Genomic DNA, 25,022 nt, shown 5'->3' on the forward strand with positions numbered 1-25,022 from the left:
AGATGCGATGTACACATATACTGTAGGTGGGGATATACAGTGCATACACACGCATGGGAATGCAATCACACGGATATACCCGCGCAGAAATGCGCACGCACACACACACACACATACACGCACCAATAGAGCAAATGAGCTCCATGCATAGCCATGCGTGGCTCGCTTTTGACTTCATTTTCTGTTTCCCCAATGACAGCAGATTGTTTTCTTATAATTCGTCCAAACAGATTCCATTTTCTTGTTCTAATCTTTCATAAGACGATCCGTACATGATCACCCACCTGCACACACTGAGATTGAAACACAGATAGAACTACACACACGTGATTGCACGCACACACACACACACACACACACACACACACACACACACACACACACACACACACACACACACACACACACACACACACACACACACACACACACACACACACACACACACACACACACAGTGAGACGTGGCTTACCCAGATCTGGATACACAAAAGTCACATGCACCCTCAAACATCCACACACACCAAAACACGCACCCTCATACACACACACAGACAGACTACTGTTCATACAGTGACAAGTCCTAATGAGCCTACCACACTTTGTCAAAGGCATCATCTTCACCGTCCGCAGGGACTAACAGTACACACACTTACGCACACACACAGAAGCAACCCAGTGCAAAGGCATAAAAGTGAGCAGATCCGCCAGCATACAGACACTGTGGGAAAGCAAAGGCTTCAGAGACGACCAGGGAACAAGGTCCGTCCACACACACACACACACACACACACACACACACACACACACACACACACACACACACACACACACACACACACACACACACACACACACACACACTGTGAGGTCTAGACCCTTCAATTGGACCTTTGCAGGTTCCTACAGTCCGAGCCGCCATTGATGCCTTTGTGGCGCCTAGTAGGACTTTGAAAGGCCTGTACTCCACTCTGACTGTATGTTACCACTCAGGTAGCGGAGGCCCTCTTCTCTGCCGTTCCGGATAAAACAGGAAAGGGGGGCTTTCATTTAAGGTTAAAGAACAGCGTTATCCGAAAAGAGAAACAAAAAACAACTCACAAAGACCGGGCGTCGCTACAAAGGAAATTCGGAGCCATAAGGATTAACTCAAATTTGAATATGAAAGTATAGGGGGGAAAAGGAAAAATGGAGGTACCCCCGACCATTCCTCATCAGCTTTTCCCATTGTGCCATTTGTGATGCATTAACCTTGAAAAAGGTCATTTTTAAACACAGTTAATGCACTAATAAGCATTCTTAAAGGGGGGTTCTGGCTAGGGTAGTTCCTAAGATTAGGGTAAGTGGGTAAGGGATATGATTCAGGTTAGGGATACCCCTTACCCCATTCAATATTAAATACATAAATTCCCTAGTAAATATGAACACCATTTCCTTAGCTAAATGAATACCATTAGTACATTATTGTTAGACCATGAGTTAACTGCTTAATAACAGCATTGACTAATGTTCAGTCATAGCCTGGAGAGAGGTTGTTACCACACAGAAAAAGCCTTGTGCTAAACTGGACACATAAGCCCCCGTGATGGATGAAAGCGGGCCGGGGGGCGGGTGTGCTGCGGTGGTGAGGATGAAAGGGACAGATTAGGGTCCGGCTTTAATCTTTAGTTCAATATCGACGCAGCACAGGATTAGCGGGGGTCGCTTCGCAGGTTGGAGATCGCACCCTTCTGTTTTGGTCTGGATACAAATTCAAGGATGGAGGAGGAGGGGGAATGTAAATTGGACCCAAAGGGGCGTCCGCTGGGTTGTCAGGTGGCCAGGTCTTTTTTTGGCTGCTAGCGATGGTGAGTTTTAAGCAAATGATCCTCTCCTTTTCACAGTACCCCGACCCGCCCACCCCCGAGAACATCACACTCTCCCCCTCTCCCTCACTCTCTCTCTCTCAACTACATATTTCGCAAACCTCTCAAACTTTTCCATCTCACTCTACTTCTATATCCTCTCCAGTGGTGCACAATTGTGTGTGTGTGTGTGTGTGTGTGTGTGTGTGTGTGTGTGTGTGTGTGTGTGTGTGTGTATAGAGTGAATCATCCCCTTGATCTACCCACCACCCCTGGGTGTATGACTATTCTACACACCCTGCATTATGGACATATTAAACAGATGTGCAGTGATGATCACCCCATAACGCCTGCTCCTCACACACTGTGACGGTCCCTGTCTAGTGTTGATGTGGTTGACCAGTTATTGTTTTTCCTATGTCCTTGAAGGTACCATCATCAGAGTGGATTGGGAGTACCTGGTTCAGGCTAATGCGCCTCTGGGTCACTGTTCCTCCAGGCATTTGACCTGGACATATAAAGGGAACAGAGAATGTCATTGCAGATGCACTGTCTCGTGTTCCTCTGCAGCGAACAGTCATTGGTGTGAATTTCCAAGTTGATATGGCCTCTTGTACTGTTATTCATCTGTTCTTGCTGCACCTATCTTCTTAATTTGCTTCTCAGGTACCAGGGTTGCTGAGGATGGGGGGGGAGGTTACAGTTGAAGAATCCAGCATGAAGGTCATGTATCTTGCTATTTTGTTGAACATATATATATATATATATATATATATATATATATATATATATATATATATATATATATATATATATATATATATATATATACATACATACATACATACATACATACATACATACATACATACATACATACATACATACATACATACATACATACATATACATATATATATATATATATATATATATACACATATACATACATACATACATACATACATACATACATATTTATTTTTGTTATTTTGTACCTGCGTGGTGTGGTGGTGGTATGCCAGTGATCCATTTGGGACACCGACTTAAGGGGGGGGGGGGGGGGGGGGGGTGACGGTCCCTGTCTAGTGTTGATGTGGTTGACCAGTTATTGTTTTTCCTATGTCCTTGAAGGTACCATCATCAGAGTGGATTGGGAGTACCTGGTTCAGGCACTCCTAAAAGTATAAAAACCCAGACTCAACTCTGCTCTGGTCTCTCTCTGGCATTCGGCTGCATCCCCGCCAGCAGCAGCAGCACATTCTCTTTGTTTTGTTCTCACAATATAACTTCAGTTTATTGCCATCTTTTGTCCTACGCTGTATTTGCTATAGCCTAGGAGCCGGGTTATGACACACACACATACACGCACAATCACAAACACACTGTCCATGTACTGTCAAACATATAAAAATTAACACACACACACACACTATTTGCACCTCCAGGTCCTCCTCTTATTGATTTCTGACCAGATATGATCTATGTTTTTCAATTTAGGGTCCCATTTTATGTACCCGGGCATAGCGATCCAATAAAAGACCGACTTGCATCCATCCTAGTCGCCTGCGCCACGCTAACAGAAACACACGCCAACACAAAGGTACGCTAACACAAACGTATGCTCACCCAGACTGAGCGCCGTGATTGGCCCAGAGCATCCTGATTCTGCGTGCTAGAGTCTAGGTGTCTCATTAGCTACAGTGAATGTGTGTGAACACCTCCTAGACTGTGTCTTTGTGTTCTATAAATGTGTGATGCAGGAGTGTGTGTGTGTGTGTGCATGCTCATGTGTGCAAATGTATTAAATTGCCTTGTGTGTCTCTTGTGGGTTTGTGTGTGTGTGTGTGTGTGTGTGGGTGTGCGCAACTGCGCATGTGTGTGCTCTCAATGACCAGGTTAACAAAAGGCATGTTGCTTAAATGTCTTTAAGCAAAGATTAGAGACCGCAGCACTTCACTTACCGCCCCCCCCTACCCCTCCTTCCACTTAGCTATTACCGACCACCACAACAGCAGCGCCAGAGAACCAAAAGGACACTTGAGTCAATAAAACAGCCACCATAAGGCAGCTCGGCATGACTGAGAACTTTAAGTGATACGTAACTCAACTTAAGATGGCAGCCAAACAATAACCCACCCTCCGCACACACACGCACACAGAAAAACAGAATAGAGTTTTGTCTGGTGAGCACAGGGACTTAAGTCGGATTGATTAGGTCATTACTCTGCGTCATGGCTGTGGTGGGGGGGGGGTGTTAATCTTAATAAAAGGCAATGAACCTAAATGAGAAAAAGAAACAGTCACGGGGCTTGATGATGACGAGTGGAGGCGCGTTCCTGTCTGCTCTCCTCTCCCTCGTCTACCTGCGGATGAATCGCTCCGGGGCTGTCAAGGCACGCCGTAAAAACTGCAAAATGAAGACAAAACGGAAAACAGATTCGGTTTTCGTTTAGTTTTCTTCTTCGTGTGGGCCTTCAACTTTTTGTTTGAAAATAGGCGTCCTTTAGATGTCTGCTTAGGAACAATATCTACATGTACATCCCCTCCCACCCTCCCTCGCTTCCCTCCTGCTCAGGCGTTTCTTTCCTGACATTCGTTCGTGAAGCAGACGCGTCTTATATGCAAGTGTAGCGGTTATTTGGGAAAATAGTCCAAAAAAAAAGTCGGGTCGCCAATGTCCCAGCCGGTATTACCAAGGGCCCGTTTACCCCACGAGCGCCCGGACAGCTTGTTAAATTAATCCTGTGGGGCCGCTGGAAGCTGGATGAGACATGTGTCGGCATGACCTGGTTCTGTCCTCGCCTCGGCAGTGCTGACTCACACACACACACACACACACACACACACACACACACACACACACACACACACACACACACACACACACACACACACACACACACACACACACACACACACACACACACACACACACACACACACACACACACACACAGCTAGATCCCAAACCCCCAAATGTCTCCAACTTTGAGTCCATCTTTTCCTTTATGTAAAGTTGTATATTTTGGTTCCACAGCTTAATACCCATCTATCCATTATGTAAACATTCTCTCTCTGGGGGGGAGCGACGCAAGCCACCCTCTCTCCTCCTCTCCATTACCAATAATCTTTTTGGGGTTGAGCTTTTTATTTATAATGAGGGTGAGCAATGGAAGTTGCTGTCTTGGACTTGATTCTCTCGCCCTCCGCGTTAACAGCTGGTCTCCAACAGCCTCATGAATATCAAAGCCACAGACGCCGAGGTGTCACAACGCAAGCACATGTTTTTTCACCGAGGACTGCTGATGGGACGGATAGAAGACATGTTTTATAATTGTTTTTGCGTGGCCTGGTGTGAACATATTCTTGCTAATTATCGTACCTCATATACCAATTAACATCCCCCCTCTGCTACTTATTGTTCCTGCGTTTGCGTGTTGCTGTAAAATCAGTGGCGTTTGATGGCGACTTCTGGTGAACAGACACACACGAATGCACACACACTCGAGTAGACAAGCACTAAACAGACCTAACTCTTTTTTTTTAGCCATTGCTGTTTTCAAGTGTCGCATTGTATTTTCACACATTTTTGACACAGACGTCAGCGAGCAGCATTCAAAATTAGGTTGACAGGTTGGATTTTCTTTGGTGTGCTTTCTCACAAACTTCTTTGAAGGCAGACTCGGACCCCAGGATTGGCCAAAAGTGTCAAAATTAACAGAATGGCTCCATTGAAATGGTCTGTTGAAGTTATTCATAGCATACTCATATCATGGCAGGATCTGCCATATTAGTGCCAAATCTGCTTTACACACATGAAATACTGCCGTCATGCACTTGGTCAATTATACTTAAAAGATTCAAAAGAAATATACTTGATAGTCCATGCCAATTGTTTTAATAGGTAAAACAAACTGACGTCATGCTCACGCATGCTAATGCTTTTAAAAGCCTCTAAAACCTAAAAGGTAATCCATCGCAACCACAGTGTCCACAGTGGACATTGAGGCTGTATTTGTCTTGTTCTGTGGTTTCACCAGATTTGTATCCTCTAATACGAGGGCCCGGTAGGACCCGGCAGCGGCCGGATTAACACAAAGCTCAGCCCCATTCTGATGCAGCTGCAGCCATGAAGCGGGCCAGGGAGAGAAACCATTAAGGGGCTGAATGATGTACTGGGAGCACATCAACATGACCTCAGACATCAGTTCCCAGCAGCCCAAGGTTTAGTCTAAGGTGACGGATTCTGGATGAAAATGGGGACATTTGTAGTTTGGGGCTCCCAAAACTACCTCTGATGTTACTGTTTCAGATATAATAAAAAAGGGACATATTTACGTTTTGCCTATTCTTAACGTGGTAAATATAGGATTGTTATGGGTTAAATATCGTTGTTTTTTTTATGATGTGTTTCAAACTTTGGTAAACCACCCAAAGAACAATCCAAAGCTACCCGAATTAGGAATCGTTCTATCGGATTGACGGCATATCGTTAATTATCGGTCATGCCTTATGATATAAAGTCGATGGATACACCCCTATGTAGCAGGTTTGCCTTACAGCCTGTTAGAAAGAAATTGGAACAATTGCCAACTGAGTTCAATTCATTGCGATGAGATTGAGATGAGATGCCTGCACAGCTGAAAGGCTGGTTACATATATATATGCATTGAATATGTTTAATGTCTTTTTGAAGTTAGTTGGGCGCTGCCTGGCCCTGTGGGCACAGCTGGGTTCAGGGGCCACTGGGGGGAAACTCCTTGGCCTTCGGAGCCAGGGTTTGGGGTTATTTAGTTTGATATAAATTATTTTATATGACACAATCTGTGGCTTTACATTTACACGTGTTTTAGGTACATCATGATAATCATAATGGTAGTCCATGGGGTGTACGGCCTATTTTCTATTTTTTTTTGTATAGCTGTATATTGTGTAGCTTCTGCAAACTAGCAACTGAAAATCTTTAAGTAGCCAGATTTTTTTCCGCAAATCAGGGTCATAAATCGTGGACATTTATCTGTTTATTTGTCAAAGACGAATCACACTGACGCAAACATTTCTTGTGCAAAAACTGGTGCGGAACACGTAATCTGTTTCAAAGAAACCAAGGGATATACACTTAAATCTTTAACCACGCTGCTCGCTAAGACCCTAACATCGTTTCAAGTGTAGTGGATTTCACTTTGTAGCTCCCCGTGTCAAAGCACTCAGGGGTCATCTGGTAAGTATGCCATCAGAGTGTATCTCCCCACTCTCCCCCTCGCTCCCATTGTGCCTCTCTCTCGGATATATTTGTTTCACAGCATGGAGATGAAATGGCCGCGTCATTCGTAAAACATCGGATTGCCCCGTCTGTCAAGTCAGAGATCTTTTTAGGGGAACCAAAAAAAAAGAAAGTTATGCATCATCCGTCTTGAGTCGTTGAAGAAATAGTTTGTCAGTTTCTTGGGCTATAGGAGGCTTTTGTTTTCTTTCAGCTTCTGTCCGGCGGTCTGATTTTAGACCCAAGGCGAGTTAATGAATCCGAATTTGCTTTACATACATTTGAATTCATATACAGATTTTTTGGTAAAGTATAAATTTTGCACTCCATTCAAATATGCATGGTAATAATGTCCTGCTGTAGCCTGTATGGGGGGGTGGGGGGGGGGGGTTCTGCAGCAGAGTGGAATGGAGCCCATACAGTGAAACATTCAGACCCTGGATCAGAAGCCACAGTCCACCCATAAATTAAAGACGGACTTCCGGCTAGTTGTTTCGCATTCAGTGGGTGGCTTTGGGGGTCGATCTAATATGAATGTGAAGGTTCAGGTTGCCTATGCCAGCTATAGTTAGCATGAATAGCTATGGAAAGACTGACTTTATTATTGAGTTGACTTGTCACTGTATTAGTCCATCTCTATATTGTGTTTCAGTGCACTATAACTCCTGCAGTAATGAGGGTGCAACATCCATTCAGATTTCCCGCAGCCTTTGTTTGCTTGATAAGCATTAACTCACAGACACAAGCATTAACTGCAGACACATTACTTGTCTCGGAACATTATTAATTAGGAGCTCTAACTAATAATGAGGAGCTCCTCCCCATGAGGAGCTCATGGGGATTAAAAAGACAGACTTGTTTCAAGATAGCTTGAATAGCATACCCTATACATAAATATATCCACCAAACATATGTTGTATCTTCTTGTTAAGCAGACCCCAAAACAAACATACAAAATATTAGCATAACTCTTTGAACGGTGTCCCAAAATAACATACTAAACAGGACACAAAGCTTCAAATCTATCCATTCAATAAACCTTTTATATCTAGCCAGACCCGAAGTGCATGATATATATATATTAGGGCTGTCACGATTAATCGCGATTAATCGTATATTTTTTTTCTATGCTAAATATCCCTTGAATTCTTTGTCCCATTAATTTTTCTCATTTTAATGCTCTTATCATCATGGAGAAGTGCATCGGCTTGCCTTGTGCAAATGTTTTTTTATTGATAACAACATTGGAATATACTGATCAAAACAGGACGGTACAAAAAAAAAGCCTATAATGCAATTTAACGATGAACATACAAAGATATGCCTTGAACATAGCAGTCAGGCTACTGCTCCTTTGTTTTGAGCCCAAAAAAAAAAAAAAAAAAGATTTTTTTATTTGTTAAAAAATAATAATTTGCGTTAATCACGCATTTAAAATTGGCCGTTAAACGCCGTTAAAATTGGTTTGCGTTAACGCCGTTAATAACGCGTTTAACTGACAGCTCTAATATATATATATATATATATTAATGATCCCCACCTAAGGAGAGCTCTCAGCCATGCCTGGATGTGTCTGTTCCCAGCACGAGGGCTTGGCCCAGTTGGGGGAGTGTGACACACTTTGAGGAAATGATGAAGGAAAATAGAACGTGTGATTACCCCCCCCCCCGACTCCGCTCTCTGCCTCTCATTAGATCTCATTCTCTCCCCCTACTTCTCTCCTTCTGCTAATAGTGGCTCCAAACATGAGGGGCCAAAGAAAGAAGGGGACTGCCGTTATGAACACATGCCCTGTTCGATCCAGACAGGGGCCGGCCGTCATGTGTTTGCACTCTTTTCCTGTGTATTAATACTTTAAGAAGCAGTCAGAATGTGAAGACTGGCGTTTTAATTGGACGCAAACCGGCAGGCGCCATGTTATACCAGTACATCTAGGGATGCATTAAATGCCGGAAAAAAAGTGTCAGTGGAACGGAGAAAATAAACACACAACCTTCATTTCCCCTGATGTTACTGCGAAACAAGAAAAAAAAATTAATCTGCCAAATGCGTCACAGGCATCATCCCCTTTCCTGCTGCCGTCTGAAGTGTGATGTGCTAATTTATTTTGGATATATATCACCTTATTTTTCAGTCGCACACAGATTTTCGTTCCACGCTTTGCTGGTAACAAAATTCCCTTTGTGAACAAAACAGTCTCCAGAGGAAACCCAAGCCCAGGCTCTCTACCATACGGTGAACAGAAAAAGCTGTCCTTGTGACCACCTCCATCCGTCTCTCTCCTCCCTGAGCGCTCTGTCTGAGCACCAAGCCCTCATCCACAAGACAAATGCGATGAGAGCACCAGGTGTTCCGACCAGCCACCACGGGGGTGTAGCTACCGATGAGATTCAGGTAGAAAACTGTATCCATTTGTTTTGTTACCTTAAAAAGGCCATGGTTAAATCACTGCAAAAAGAGTTGCATTGTAGTATGAATGACGAACTGTAGTGAAGTGCCACAAATCTTTATCCACTGTTTCGTATTCATTCTATAAGTGGTCTTAAAGGATGAATGGCATGTGAATTACTTCATAACTGAGTAACTGTTGGAAAGACCTACGGAAAAAAGATATACGAATACACCATGTGCACTGTGCACATCATTGTGGTAAAGACTCGCCCCTCCTTAACAAAACTTGTGCACACTAATTTCAGTCGTTTATTCATTGTTTGATATGTGTAACATTCTACTTCAAAATGTTCTGTCAAATATTTGTTGCTTGTATTCCTGTGAGGCTTCTTCCCGATTTGCCCCCGTTTTTTTACCTATATCACCAAGAATTCCTTTCAACGACATTGTCTCTTTAGTGAGAGACGAGAAGGAATAGGTGGCCCAGTTAATGTGTGCGCTACAAGCAGTGCAAACAGAACCTAAGATAATCAAGGCAGTCATCCGTCCAGGTAGTGGAAGATGAAATTACCAGTGTAGGATCACAACCTCCATCAAGGTACTTAGCGAGTAGACATCCATGTTGGAAACGGCTCGAGAAATCTGTCAGAAAGCAGTTAGCAGTCCTTGAAAGCTGTGACCTGGGTTTTATTGGGAGCAGAGGGAACGGACAACCAGCGGCCCACTGATTATTGAAATGTGTGTGATTTTCTGATCATAAATTGTGGCTGCTAGGATCAGCACTTCAACACCAAGGGCCCTATCTTGCATCCAGCGCAATTTACTTTCTAAACTGACGCATGTATCGTTGCTAGTTTGTAACTGGTGCAGAGTGTTCATTTCCCTCCACCGCCACGCGTCGGTAAATTAGGGAATGATTTTGCGCCCCAAGGGGCAGTTCGGCGGCAGGAGGATGCGTGTTCTGGCGCAAACGTTCCCTGGTGCTATTTTGCAGTTTCAGAAAACAATTCTGAAACTTAAATTCCAACAATTCCTTTAAACCATGAAATACCTGGTTTAAAGTCAGTGGGGCGTTGTTCAGATGCTATTTTAAGGGTGCATGCATAATGTTACTTGTGCACCTCGCGCACACACTTTGCTTCTCTCATCTACCTAGCCACACCTTCTTGGTAAATAATTTGGGAAAGAACATCTGATACAGCGGTAATAAGTTGTACTTTTAAATCAATGCAACAGCAAACACATATTTTCTTAACACAGACATTGTGTACAAGCCCATAATTTATATATTTGATCGTGAGAAAACATTGTTTTACCGTGAGTAAGTGTTAAAAAGAATGAATGAATGTGGGCGTGCGTGTGTGTAAAATAATTAATGAATGCGGGCACGCTTGTGTTCATCCATCTGTTTAAACACATGCAAACTAAACACACAACGCATAATACAGTCCATGGCAATGTATATTAACGGGGGGACACATGCATATAAGGAACACAAGCCGATAACGATAATGCATACAATACTGGTACGAAACAATGTTTTGTTAATGTATTGCGTATATCATTAAATAGAACCACAGTTACCGCATATCATATGTGTGTTTTATCATGAGTTATCTTTGCCGAAATTTATTTGAGGAAAATGCTATTCCATGTGTGAATTAGGCCATATTATTTGGCAATAAACTGAGCCATTTGAAGTTTAAAAGTCATGTGGTCATCATGCATCTGTCTCATCGGAGACCGCAAACACAATGTCAAAATATCAACTCGTCAGATTCAAATGCACTCATGGCTCTTAAAGGGGATGGGAGATGGCACTCTCATTGGTTTATTGCACGTTACGCCCAAACCACACCTACGGGTAAATCGATTACTTCAGGGCAACCCTTTTTAGATTTGCGTCGGGCGCTTCTCACTTGCGTTTCAGACTGTTCAAATAGGGCCCTAAACCCCAACTATGAAAGGCACCATGGGAGAGCTTGTTTTGGCTCCAAAGATTCAGCTAGTTTGCCTTTTAAATAGAGCTGCTTAAAGATGCAGCAGATGTGATCCGGTGCAATCAGCTGAGTGAATGCAGGTCAAATCAAGACCCATATCCCAGCGTTTATCTGAACAACATGTTATTAAAAAACCGAGATGGAGGATGTTATTTTTGGAGCAGAGTGTATCGTTGGGTTGACCGCCCTTTAATGATTTTGTTCGACTTGTTCTACCATTCTTTATCCTCCCCTCCTAACCCAATAAAAACATCAATATTGCCTCCTATCGACGTTACAACCAGAAGAGACAAGGATTTTCTGTTAACACCACGGCCAATCAGAATCAGATGTATTCCTCTAAAGCTGAATAATCTACGAGTGCGTTACAGATTTGGACTCTGTTCCATTAAAAAAGGAAATCAATATTAATATTCCTCTCATATTCATATTTTTTTAATCTCCCTTAAATACCTTATGATAGTGCTTCTTTCTTTATAGAAAAATGCTAATCCAGATCAAATCCACAGCAAAATGTGTGCTAGACAGCGTAGCGGCTATACCTTTAAACTACCATCTGAAAGATTAATGGGTTCAATCCCCAACGTCAAGCTTCTACCTTCCCCACCTGCAGATCAATAAGCTAGAGGCCAAGTCAATGGTGTGTTTGAGATGCATCGTACACCATCCGCACAAGTTGCTAATCTTAATTCCTTGCAACATTTCATAGAGCCACGCCCCCTTGTGGTCATTTTTCTCTCGAATTTAAATGCTCTTACGCACTTGATTACACTGCTGGTTTAAACCAATGTATGCATTACACAGCCTTGCTGAGCGTGAATACAATGTAAAGGGTTGTTTGTTTTCGAGCTGGTTTGCTAAAGAGGGTAATGTAGTTAACAATGACCAGCCAATGACTGGCCAACAAGCCAGGAAATTACATCACAAGATCAACTCGTGCGGGTAGTTTACGATGCATCTCGAACACACCATAAGCTCTTTTCCTGCTTCTGGCCTACACGACATCTATCGCTATTCACCACAGTTCACTTTGGATTAAAACAATAACAGCGAGCGGTAATAGTAAATGATTAGTTGGATGGTGAATAAATGATGGTCACGGCGGGTTTGGATTCAGCAGAGATGGAGCTGATGTTTTTTAAATAAACCCCCCTGCGAGCCGCCAACAGGGCGGCGTGTGAAGCATGCAGAAACGTTCCGATGGCATTAAGCCGTTGAATTCTTCACACACTTCTGACAAGAATGAAAAAGAACAGGCTTCTCACACACCACAGCAATCTTGGGAAAAAAAGTGAAACCGTTATTTGCTTTAATCTGAATGTCCAAGTTAAACATGGGTATTCAGGGTATACTTTGGGACCTTGTCGGAGCCTTTAACCCCTGCCCATTGCTAAGTTAGTGCAGAAGTGCTCTGGAAATGTCAATAAGGTCACAAAGTCTTAACATGCAAGCTGCCCTTTGGACCCATTATTTTTATTTTGCAATATTTTATTCCATACGCCGATAACGCAGTGCTCGACCTATAAGACCCGGCGAGGGTACGATCCTCAGTAACAGAATAAGCCTCAGCCATTAAGGACGCCATACAGAGTCAAGAGTAACAAAACATTCACTGTTTACCACACAAAGTGAGCCTGAAGTCGTTACCTTTATTCATACAAATAGATTTTATCAAGGCCTTTTTTATTCTTTGGAGATATTTTGCTCTTTGTATTGCTCTAAATATTTTCAACAGAATTGTAATATTTGCATGACTTTTTCTTATTCCATTGTAATTCAATCCAATAGTTATGAATATTTATCTCTTTATTCTTAGACTTAAGACAATTGAACTTATTGCAGTTTTTTGCGCTATCAAAGAATAGGCTGAATCAAAACAGGCTTTGAGCATCCTTTGGCCCCGAGCTCTGCCTCTGAGAGCTGCTGATCTTCCAGCCCTGCCGCAGGCCCGGAGACACGTTTCAATTCTGGTTACCACCGCTGCTGATACCCTGCCTTGCTATCATCCTGATGATTGCGACTGCTTGACTTCCTGCCTCTGGATTTGTGCTCTTAAGCAGTACGACCAGCTACTGGCCTCCTCGACCACTCTACCTCTCTGATTCCCTTGCTGCTGTCCAGGTAAAGAAGTGACCGCTTTGCTTCTCTGATCACGACAAATAGAGTTTTGGATTAGCAGTTAAATCTTTTTCGATATATTTACATTAATGTTTAAGTATAACCTAAGTTCAAATCAGTGTTACAGTTATGCTATGCTATGGTTTCTCTATACATGCCCAAGTAATACACCAAAAAGAAAAACAAACATCCGAAACATGATGAAAACCTTGGAAAGTCCTGTAATTCACCTGTATAGTCCCTAGGCAACAACCATAGAGGAGAAACAATACCACCAGCCTCTTTGTTTGCCACAGATGACAGAACAATAGAGCATGAAGATGCCACCGGGTTTTGGCCCAGTTGAGGATATAATTGAGACCTATTTTTCTGGCCGATCCCCTTCCACGGGCTTCTAGAAATACTCTCAAACTCTCAGCTGAACCCCCTCCCCCTTCATTGTACCGGGTTGTGTTGTCATTTCATAAAAAAAGGCAGGTCTCAGAAGTGTCACAAACAATCGCGCACTCGTGTCGACTTTACCACTGGTTCGGAGAGCTTGTCTGGTTGAGCTAGCCTCTCCCAGTGACTCACCCTCTTCTTGATTTGTAAAACTAAATAAAAAAATCTTGGCCTAGCATTGGGCCTATTCTTGCCCTCAATGACTGAAGCTATTGGTTGTAATTTGGCTCTTTATTTTCTGCAACAATTGTTATAAGAAAAATGAAGGCACAAGACCAAAAGTGATCCAATTTAAAATGCATCATGCTCTGAATGCTATCAAACAGAATGTTCAGAGTAACAAACAACAACAAGAACATTATTTCACAACTATTTGCATGGGCTGTAAGCCTAACATTGTTTGAGGCAAATGTGGATGTTAATGGATGTTTCAGAATGTTGGTCATGGTGTTAAGCCAATTAAGATTGAGGGACTTCATATATAGACCAAGTCAATCCTCCTCGCGGGCTCCGCAGCCTGGCCGCAAGCTCCGCAGCCCGGCCACGTGCTACGGCAACGCCAATATCACAGAGCCGCACTGTACCACAATGAACAGTAGCGCACCGCTTGGTGGAAACGAGTCATACGACTGAGCGGGTTTGATGGTTCTCGTAGCCTAGACTTGAGGGGATAAACCCTCCCTCCAGGCTGCTCCACAGCCAGGGCTGCTGTTTATTGGTTCATATCGCAGCCGTGAGCTATGAACAGACATAGGCGGGATCCAGATCCCGCAGCTAGTCACACCTACTCAGAGGAGGACTTTCCTCCCCTCTCCCATTGAACCCCATGTTATTCACCGGCCGCCAACACTTTCAGGGAAATGAATGGGAGTCAATGGAGGCTGAGGGACGAACGTCCTCCCCGAAGTAATTGGCAATGGGCGATAGGGGGTGCAGTGTCCCTTCACCGAGGGAAATGAACATTACATATACAAAGGCATTAAAATTGTAATATTTAAGGGCATTAATTCATTAGTAGGCTGGGCAATCTACATTTTTTATTCTCAACAATGTTAAGGAGGATCTTCCTCCCTCTCCTTACTGGAGATGCCTCTACTGCTATGTATATAATGAAGCACAGGAGGGATCTGAATCCTACAAATGAAGGGAGATGGAAGGAGTGCTGGACAATGACAGCGGACGTCGATGAAGAGGGAGAGACTGAGCTGTCTCCCTGCCCCCCATGGAGGAAGCAGCAGGGTGCTGAGGAAGGGAAGAAAACATCTGCTCAGGAATAACCTACATATATACTGTATATATGCATGCATAATATCCTGACAGAAACATAACAGTGGGAAGCTACAAACCCCCGCGTGTCTATTCCAGCAGAGGAATGGTAAATCAGGTGAAAAGCCACTCTTACGCATGGCTTAGCAGAAACAGACACACTTTAGCACCGGCTAATACGCTAATATTCATCATCCCCGTGAAACGTGGAATGGAAGGGTTCACACAACCAGGTGCTGGATGTAAATGTTGATGCATTATGTTAACCGTGAAACACGATGTTTGGCTATGTTAGAAGACATAATTGCGTGGTTGTGCAGTGTTTACCATTTGAGACAAAGGGCGAACGACCAGTCAAAGCCGAAAGCTGAAACAAAAAGCAGAGATATGTACATGGCCAAAAAAGCGATTTTGCGCTAAATAAAAAAGGACTGGGAAATTGATTATACAACGGTACACAGGACAAACAAGGGGGCTGTTTTCGACTATTGCCTGGAGAATGTGCGTGATTCAGAGCTGGCCTAAAGCTTTGCAGAATAACTCGCCAAGCAGTGTTAACTTCCCCTATTAGGGGAGTAATGATACATGTATTCGTATTGAACCAAATCGGTACGGATGTCACGGTTCGGTATATGGATTTACACGGAGAATACACGGTATACAATTAAATAAAACTGCCATGCAAATTAATTAATGTAATGCATAACTAATGTTAGATACGCGAGTTCTTCAGGGACAACTAAACTGCAGCACTGATTTGCGCCTATAGCCGAATAACACATCAGGTTCTCTGACGTCTCTGGTATTTCCACAACGAGACTCGCAGTGGGGGTTATCTCAGCCATGGTTGAGAAGGAATTGGGGGAAAGGAACTTTGGCTTTGACTCCCTGAAGTACCTGAAGTACATGAACCGGAGAAAGGGATCAGCCCGCTTCCGAGGCACCACCGCCTCGGCGCTGCCCGCTGCGGAGCTCCGGCGGGAGACAATCGCATTCAATAATCGCGTCCCTTTCTCCTCCATGTCGCAGTTCAGTCTACTTCACATTGTTGTGGAAGTGGAAGAACCAGAGATGTCGGAGAACCCAGCGCAGTCGTTTGAGATCATAATATCGTCTGGAAGCACACACAGCTTTTGGCCGTGATAATATATATTATATGATCTAGACTTATTACAGAATATTTACAGAACACGGCCAAAAGCTGTGTGCGCCTCACTATTGCGATACATCCACTGTGAACACGAGCACATGGTACCATGGCTGAAAGCTTCTCAGGGCCACACCACCACCCTCCAATTTTTCGCCTCTAAAAAAACGGCACGTTTGTGGGAAGCTCATTGGGGGACTGGCTCGTAGTTTGCACTCTCATAAATAAGACATGTCTGCATTTTCAGTTTTATAACTGATTGTCTGGAGATGATGTGGGGTTCTTATTGTTTACTGTTTACATCTTAGATTACACAGTTCAGGCTGTTGCCGCTAGCTCAGGGGAGAGACTTTATGACAGTAGGTGGTACAACCTGAGACAAGCACAATAAAAAAAGAATTGCCCTCTGCAATTCTGTTTTTTCTTTTCCCTTCATTGTACCGAACTCGTACCGAACCGTGATGTCTGAACCGAGGTATGATCCGAACCGTGACTTCAGTGTACCGTTACACCCCTACCCCCTATACGTTTCCTGGACTTACCGTGGATAGTGACATAGACTTTCTGTTAAGCATTGAAGATATACATACAATGAGGAAATGGTAGCAGAGATATTGGATTGAGGGATGAAGGGTGAGAAATGTGTTGGATAGTTGAAGGATATTCAGATAACACGGGAGGGAGAGAACGATAAGAATATAATTGCAGAGTGACTGCCAGAAAACACATCCAAGCCGCTGATTTACATTGGATTTCGCCTTTGGCTAATGCAATTTCCGAGCCAGTAATCTGTGACAGAGATAGAAAAAGATGATGTTTGCAAGGAAAAAACTTTTACTGGATAAGTAGCATGCTGACAAAACTGTAATTGTCTATTATACAAATATGTGTCATGTATTCTCCCACACGTAACACAAGGAACTATGTTTAGAGATGACTTGTGTTGTCCATTTATGTTTTTTTGACTAACAAGCAGCTACAACTAGATAACTAGAAAGATGGGAAATAAATAAAGCTTCTTTGTAATAGCCTTCACCTAAAATATTTTTTTATGTTATTGAAGAAAATAGAGGATGGCAATCACGTAAAACATCTTTACGTTCAAATGCTTCGGACTGAGATTTGTTTCAGTCTGAAATATTTATACTAATATGTGTTATTGGGGTACAAGGGGGTCCCCACTGTCTTTAAAACCTGATGGTCAAGGTGAAAAAAAAGAAGAAAAAGCTTTCCTCTCAGCTGCCACTCTGAACCCAAACTGTCGAGTCAGTAGAACTCAGTTTTAATTTCCCTTTTCTCAAGTGCTGTTCGCTCGCTCCCACCGCGGATGCGACGGCTAACAGGTTGCGTGTGGCTGTCAGGGCATCAAGGCGCCTGTGAGTAATGATGGTGATCAAACGGAGACTGATGTTCGCTGTCACAACGCGTCCCGTCTCGCCTGCTGCCCTCCTCACCGGGGCCCCTTCCAGAGAGCACCTCCTAAAGCGGCGCCGTGCAAACGCAGCGCAGTGGGGCCTTGTGGGTAATGCCTCCCAGGAAGTGATTCATTGGTTTGCGTTACCGCCGTCGGTGTGTTGCCTAATGCCGCATAATACGTCCTTATAAATCCACTCAGACTGTGAGGGGCCGGATGCGTCCCACTGTGTTTTAGAGTAGAAGAAGAGGAGGAATATTAGTATTAAATGCGCTGGCTTGTTACACTTTCCGGTCGTATATTGTCGTATACCACTGACTAAGCGGAATATTAATGAAAATAAATATGAATAAAGTTTTCACTATTCTGGTATGGTAGCTCGGGCTGTTTTATTCCGCATCAGCTTCTCTCACTCTTCTTATTATTTATTTTTTTCTTGGCTGCTGACTTGGAGCTTTGGAAACATAGCTGTTTGCGATTCACAGCCTCTTGGTTCGTCACAACTTTACAGAGGCCGGTCACTGTGAACCAGCCCTTCAAACATTGTTCCCTTCTGTTGCGGTGTGGGTGGTTGTGCGCTTGCAGATTTGTTCATTAGGTTTCCTTTATGGATGGCAAAAAAAAACAATGTCATGAATAAAACTTAAAACAAATCAGGATGATGCGTTGAGAACACCTCGGAGCAGAAGTTATGGAAACAAGAGCGAAAAGAAAAGCAAGAAGGGTATAGATGCTTTGTTTCGAGAGAGAGAGAGAGAGAGAGAGAGAGAGAGAGAGAGAGAGAGAGAGAGAGAGAGAGAGAGAGAGAGAGAGAGAGAGAGAGAGAGAGAGAGAGAGAGAGAGAGAGAGAGAGAGAGAGAGAGAGAGAGAGAGAGAGAGAGAGAGAGAGAGAGACCATTAAGATGGCAACCCCACTCACTCAACGGAATAAAATCTCAACGAACACCACACATACAGTTGAACAACAGAAAACACCTTATCGAGAGAGGAGGAGAGGGCTGCCCTCATGCTTTTCCCACAAGCACCCCCTCTACCACATCCTCCTACCCCAGAACCACCCCCACCATCACCCCCAGCCAGCAGAGAGCAGCAGCCTGAGCAGGAGGGAGCGGGGGGAGGGGCAGCTCCATGGGAAGCGCTAAAACATGAGGGGGGAATCGATAGGGGCCCTGATACAGAGGGAAGTGGTGGTCTCGACCACTCCCCTCTGTTGACATTTTCACTGAACTTCTATTCCTCTCCCTGCCTCACACCGATAAAAAAACAAGTGAATAACAAGACGTGTGGATGGAGAGGGAAATAAAGAGAAATATGTTCACGATATAAGGAAGCATCTCGGGAGAGGCCCAATTAAAGGGTTCTGATGAAGCTCTTTATAAACTCCACACCTCTTCAACTCTGGGTTGTAATTAACCTTTGAACTTGAACTTACCTGCATCATGCTTTTGGATTCAAGTTCAGATACGTATTGCTCTTGGAACGCACATTTTGACAAATGGTCAAGGACTCACCCTGGCCCCGGTAAAGCACATACCTGTACACGTTCTCACGCCAACAAACAAGATCCGACATTTAGTCAGTTAGGGTGCACTCACACTAGGCCATCTGGCCGTGGCCGTTTTCACACCTAACCGTGCTCAAATGGCCCCATTGTTCTCTGGCCTGCACTCACACTAGGCCATCTGACCGTGGCCGTTGGCCGTCGCAACTGTGGCCTGGCCACGGTAGGCTCTTGTACATACGTCATCACGTCGAAAGTAACACGTCATCACCAAGCGTCCACTGCATGGACCATAATAAAGTCTGCCGCCAGACAGAGTTTTAACAACAATGGACAACAACACAGATAACACAGTTCGCACTTTGCTGAGTCTGTTGCTTATTTGGATATATGTTTACCGTTTAATGGGAAAGAAGGCTTGTCGCCTTTATTATGTCCGTGGTCGTCGCATGGACTATACGTCATCCAGCTCAGGTTGCGTAGCCGTGCGTGTGCGCGTGTCGGCTCATTAGCATCTGTACCGTAGCGGCCCGTACCGTAGCAGCACACCTCTCCCAAGTGGCCAAATTGGCCTGGCCTGGCCAGACTGGCCAGACTGGCCACACTCACACTGGCAGATTTGAGCACGGTTACGTGTGAAAACGGCCACGGCCAGATGGCCTAGTGTGAGTGCACCCTTAATCATTGCACCATTCAGAACAACTTTACTCTGAAGTCTAAACAACAATTCATTTTTAAATGCGTTTCACTTTGTTCATAATTCTCTACACCTTGTCATATTTACCCTGATATATTGCATGTTTAAATATTCAGAAAATATATTCTTAATGCAGTCAATATTAAATGCCAATTAATTTCAAAGGACAAACTAACTTTGTATTATTTGCCGAGATGGAGGAAAGGAGACAATGAAGTTTTGCTGATTAATAAATTCGGATTCGCTGTATGAACCTGGCGCGCACGCACGCACGCACGCACGCACGCACGCACACACACTCACACGACTTGTGTTATCTGCTTGCTGCAAAGTCTAAAGAGCTGGTTCAAGGAAGTTCAAACTACATGGTTACCATTCATAGTAATACAGAACAAATAGGCCTCCATTTAAAATAAAATCCACTGGAATGGAGATTTCTACTTCACCTGATTTATAACCACACTCAAAATCAGCCCCTTGATGGGGAACACTCCAAACAATTGTGTATGATTTAAAGTTCAAGACGTTAGTGAGGACGTGATTATGTGTTTGGTTGAAGTTGGTGCGACATTGGAAGCGGGGAAAAACACAAGTGGGTATTCTGAGGACCAATTACCCATGTGTGTTCGAGAACGCTGACCTTTCCGTGTCCGGGCTCCATTTCGGCAGCCCGCTTTCCCCGACCACCACCCATGAATAAACAGTTTATTAAGTGTTTATTTTTCTTCCCTTTGCCTTAAAGGTTAGCCTATAGGGGTGTGCCTTATTGGTGATGCACACCAGGCGTCAGACAGTAGAATATGTTTAAAGTTAAATAAGATTGATACCAGACGACAACATCCATCATTCAGTGTTTGTTTTTTGTGCTCCTCTCTCGGACTTGAGACCGTTATACCTAGCATAACTTGTGGCATAGGGCTTGTTACTTTGTGATACCCCATTCACAATGACTGCCTCCTTTTCAAAAGTATAGGAGCATAGGAAGTGTATTGATAGTAATGGTGCTTTGGTCATTGTTGAGTTATTAATCGTAAGTGTTTGCCCTGGATGAGGTTGTGTTTGATACTGCCACAGGGTTCTCATGCGAGACGTGGAAAAATAACGTTTTCATTAGCCTAGGTAACGGTATCTTTGTTTGCTTAGGATTTTACATTACAAAACTCTCTGTGACTCTCTCGAGGCACAAACAGTATCGCCTACGAAAAATACCATCATGAACCACCCTGTTGGTTTTCATCCTGGTTTCCTCATGTTGAATTCAAACTGTGAATTGATAGCCGCGGGAATTACATTGGTGTCCAATTTGAATGTCACAAAGACATCTCTCAGTTATGCCAATTAGAGGCCAAGAATATTGTTGGTACATACATTAACAATAGCCTTGATATGATGCTGCTAAAACTCAGTTGAAAGAAAGCTCAAAGCATTACAAGCAGGAATTAAATCAATGGAATTCATCATGCTTCACTCTATATGCTAATAAAAACGAAAATAAATAATTAATCAAATTCGTCCATGCTGTATACATGGCAGGTATGTAGAAGGAGAATTCTATCATCATACTAGAGAACCACAGTACTGGTTTGGCATGTATGTTGGCATACAGCAAAACTAAGGTATTGGAAATGACATCTGACATCTGTCAGATGTCAGATCACCACTATGAAGAAAACATTTTGAAGATTGCATTGTCATCTTTGAATTGGTCCCAATGGATAATTGGATAATGCACCAGATTTAAAATGCTCTTAATTTTTTCGATCAATTTGTACATGGATTGCAATATATTTTTTTCAAAAATTACCCAGTCATTGAGTTGCCACTTAATGATTTGCGATTCAATCACGTTGAAATGCGTTCAATTACTAGTGTTACGATTTTCGACCATTAAAAGTGTTATTAAATTCATTGCTACGCACGTTCCAAAGGCTGCCCCCCGCCTTTTGAACGAGCTGCAGCCTGCAGTCAGAAACGCACCTTCCATCACCATTTTAAATCTCGGCTCAAACACTATGTTAAATTAATGTAAATTAATCAGCAAGTGCTCTTTAAAAAAACCAATATGCAATAATAAAAAATCATCCATACATCCGTACTGGTCTTACATCTCTATTAATCAACCAGTTAGGGTCCGGCATTTAGGGGATGGTTAATGCTGTTTAACTTCTGTTTTTTAAGCATTGGTTTTGTGGGTAAAAACATAAACGAAATCCAAGAAAATTGGTGTGCTGAGGTTTATAGTCTTCGTAGATACGCACATTCAGGATATTATCTATTGGCCATGTCAAATGAGACTTCCTATGACTCCTTATACATTACCGGCACGATTAATTATTAAGTTGTCTCAAGTTGTAAAGCAAAGAAAATGTAACACATTTACTTTCAGAATTTTACTTTGTTCATCATCAAGGATTTAGGCCTAACTAAGATATCGGTGTATCTGTAATTATTTAATTCCCATGTTTCTCATGATTCCTCATCTTTTGATAACCGTAATGACCTAAAATGTAATCAGATTAGACTGAAGAAACAATACCACAGAAAGCCAAGACTTCGAAAATAAGGTAAGAGCTGGCATCTGTCTTAAAAGTAGAAATGTATTTTTAGACAGGGTGATGTGCTTCAATCTTTCCCTTTCTCAGCCTGAATGTATTTATTAAAAAATTATAATCTAATGTAAAAATTCCCTTCCCAATGTACCAGACAAATTGTGCTGTGTTTTTGATCAGCTAAATTCATTATTTCATCAGAGACAAACCTTTAGGACCTTATTTCCGTATTTCTAATTTTCTGTCATAGTCAAAAGTTTACTCCTTCTTTCAAAAACAATGATTAATACTAAATGTTTTCACATTTGCGTTGTGCAATATACATCCGTCAATATACCGTATTGTTTAATGAAAACACTCAACCATAAAATAATTCAACCTATAGTAATTTCTCGGCAAACCAAATGGATAATAGCCGTGCACTTTTTAAATTTCCCACTAATAAAAATATCTGACAAAGGATAATAAAATAAGGAAATAAATTAATATTGCTGTACCTGTGAACACAATATTTTATTATAACATGTAACCAAGTGAAAATTAACTCATTTATTCTTTTTATTCATAGTCGTTAATTAGTTGTTTTGTATTGACTCATTACAGGAGTTGTCTTTGACTCCGTGGCTGTAGTGTGATGCATTGTGTTTGGGATATATACAGTACATTTTCGTTGTATTGATTTATTTCTCATATGGTGCGGCCCTGTCTTCATTACTATAGTAGCATTTGTATTTTCCTCACCCCGTGTACATCTGGGCATCGTTTCTCTCTACGTTTATTGTATCCATCGCTGGAGCATTTGTCTTTCTGGGCTTTAAGGACTTTTTTTCCAAAGGCACATAGGAAAACAGGGGAGATGTTATGTGCATTATGCTATTCCTATTTTATTTATTTATTCCATCTCCTTCATCTTATTTAGCTTTGTAACAGAATTTTGCTCACATATGCCCGTGGCACTACCAATTGTTCCATCTCTTCTCCTCCCCTCTGCACTACCCTATACAGTAATCCCCCCCGTGTGCTGAAGTGTGGGTAGTGCCGGCCACTCACCGAGTCCCTGGATACGCCCTCATGGACCTGTACGTGTCCCCAGGCATGTTTATGGGCGTCGTCCTCCAGTTGGGCGGTGGCGAAATGTCCGCCCCTGTCCGTACGTCCCTCGACGGCGAGGGGTACGTCGGAGAAATCGATGAGGTCCGGGCTCTCTCTCTCTCCTCCGGAGGGGGTGTCTGTTCGGAGGCGGTCATCGTTTCTGGGGTCCCCCGGGGAATGGAGTCCGTGGACTGCCGTGTGGTTTGCGTCCCGTCTTTCGAGGGACTCGTCGTCGTCGGAGTCGGACCAGGATGGCGGTTGTTGGGCTGCCATGTAGACATGCCGGCTACGCAACCGGCGTGGTCTTACCCGGAGATGTCGGGGTTGGGGTGTCCGGAGCTCTGCCCCTAACAGTCTTCCAAAGATGGGGCAGTCCCGCCCAATTAAGAGGCATGGGGAGGTTTGGTACCACCCCGGCCTGAACCGTGAAGGTTCCCTTCGGGGTTTGTACTGTAATGCGGTTTGTGGGGTAGGTCTCTGTTCGGCCGTGGATGCAGCCCACCGCAACCTCATGTCCGAGGACTCCCGTCTGCCAGTCCGGGTTGGATCAGGGTATCCACGCTCCCTGAGTCGAGGTGGGCGTGGGTGTTGTGCCGCTCCACCCGTACCGGCAGGTTTGGGGCTAGTTTCTCGTGGGATCAGCAGGTGGTACGGAGGCCAGTATGTCCGATCTGACATACTGGCGGTGGGAAATCGTGCCGTGTGCTCGGCCTTTAATACCCCTCTGCCGCCGCCTTCCCCCAGGTGATCTCAATCCCCATGATTATTTGTGCCTGCTTGATTGGTGGGCGGTTGCAGCCTTGTTGAAGGGGATGCATCTCCCTTGGACTATTTGTCCATAGAGAGGGCACTGTTCAGAGCGTTGGCGAGATTCCTCTAGGTCCGCCGGTGCAGGGTTGCTGCAGTGTGTTTAATGTTTTAAACACACACAAAATTTGCATTTGCTTAAATAAACAGGTTCAATTCAATTGTATTTGTATAGCCCTTAATCACCATTACAGTCTCAAAGGGCTTAACAGGCCAAATATTCATGACACCCCCCTTTACCCAAGCCCCCACACGGGCAAGAAAAAACTCCAAGGAAGAAATCTTGAGAAGAAACGCATAGTAGGGGCTAGGGGGTCCCTTCTTCCAGGGATGGTCAGGAGAGCAATGGGTGCCTACATGCACATCATAATAAAATGGTGAATGGGATCTGGCCGGTTATCCATGAGAAGAGTCCAGGGGCCTCATGTACTAAGGTTGCGTACGCACAAAAACGTGGCGTACGTCCTTTTCCACGCTCACGTTCAGATG

General features: G+C 43.6%; 1 protein-coding gene across 1 annotated transcript; it reads right to left on the reverse strand.

Annotated features, from left to right (window-relative positions):
* Positions 1-3,893: 3,893 nt before the first annotated feature.
* Positions 3,894-24,443, reverse strand: LOC130380819 (uncharacterized). The gene is made up of 2 exons (XM_056588168.1): positions 23,685-24,443; positions 3,894-4,254 (listed from the first exon to the last, which is right to left on the reverse strand). Exons 1-2 carry the CDS (start codon positions 24,402-24,404, stop codon positions 4,207-4,209), a joined length of 768 nt encoding a protein of 255 aa, XP_056444143.1. The 5' UTR covers positions 24,405-24,443; the 3' UTR covers positions 3,894-4,206.
* Positions 24,444-25,022: the final 579 nt, after the last annotated feature.

The sequence above is a fragment of the Gadus chalcogrammus genome, chromosome 4 (assembly GCF_026213295.1).
Source record: "Gadus chalcogrammus isolate NIFS_2021 chromosome 4, NIFS_Gcha_1.0, whole genome shotgun sequence".
NCBI lineage: Eukaryota > Metazoa > Chordata > Actinopteri > Gadiformes > Gadidae > Gadus > Gadus chalcogrammus.

Bases quoted from the DNA above. Each gene is read 5' to 3' on its own strand.
- LOC130380819 (XM_056588168.1), bottom strand. From the start codon at position 24,404: ATGTCAGATCGGACATACTGGCCTCCGTACCACCTGCTGATCCCACGA. The intron at 4,255-23,684 runs GTGAGTGGCCGG...TTCATTTTGCAG, and splicing joins AGGGCGTATCCAGGGACTCG to TTTTTACGGCGTGCCTTGAC.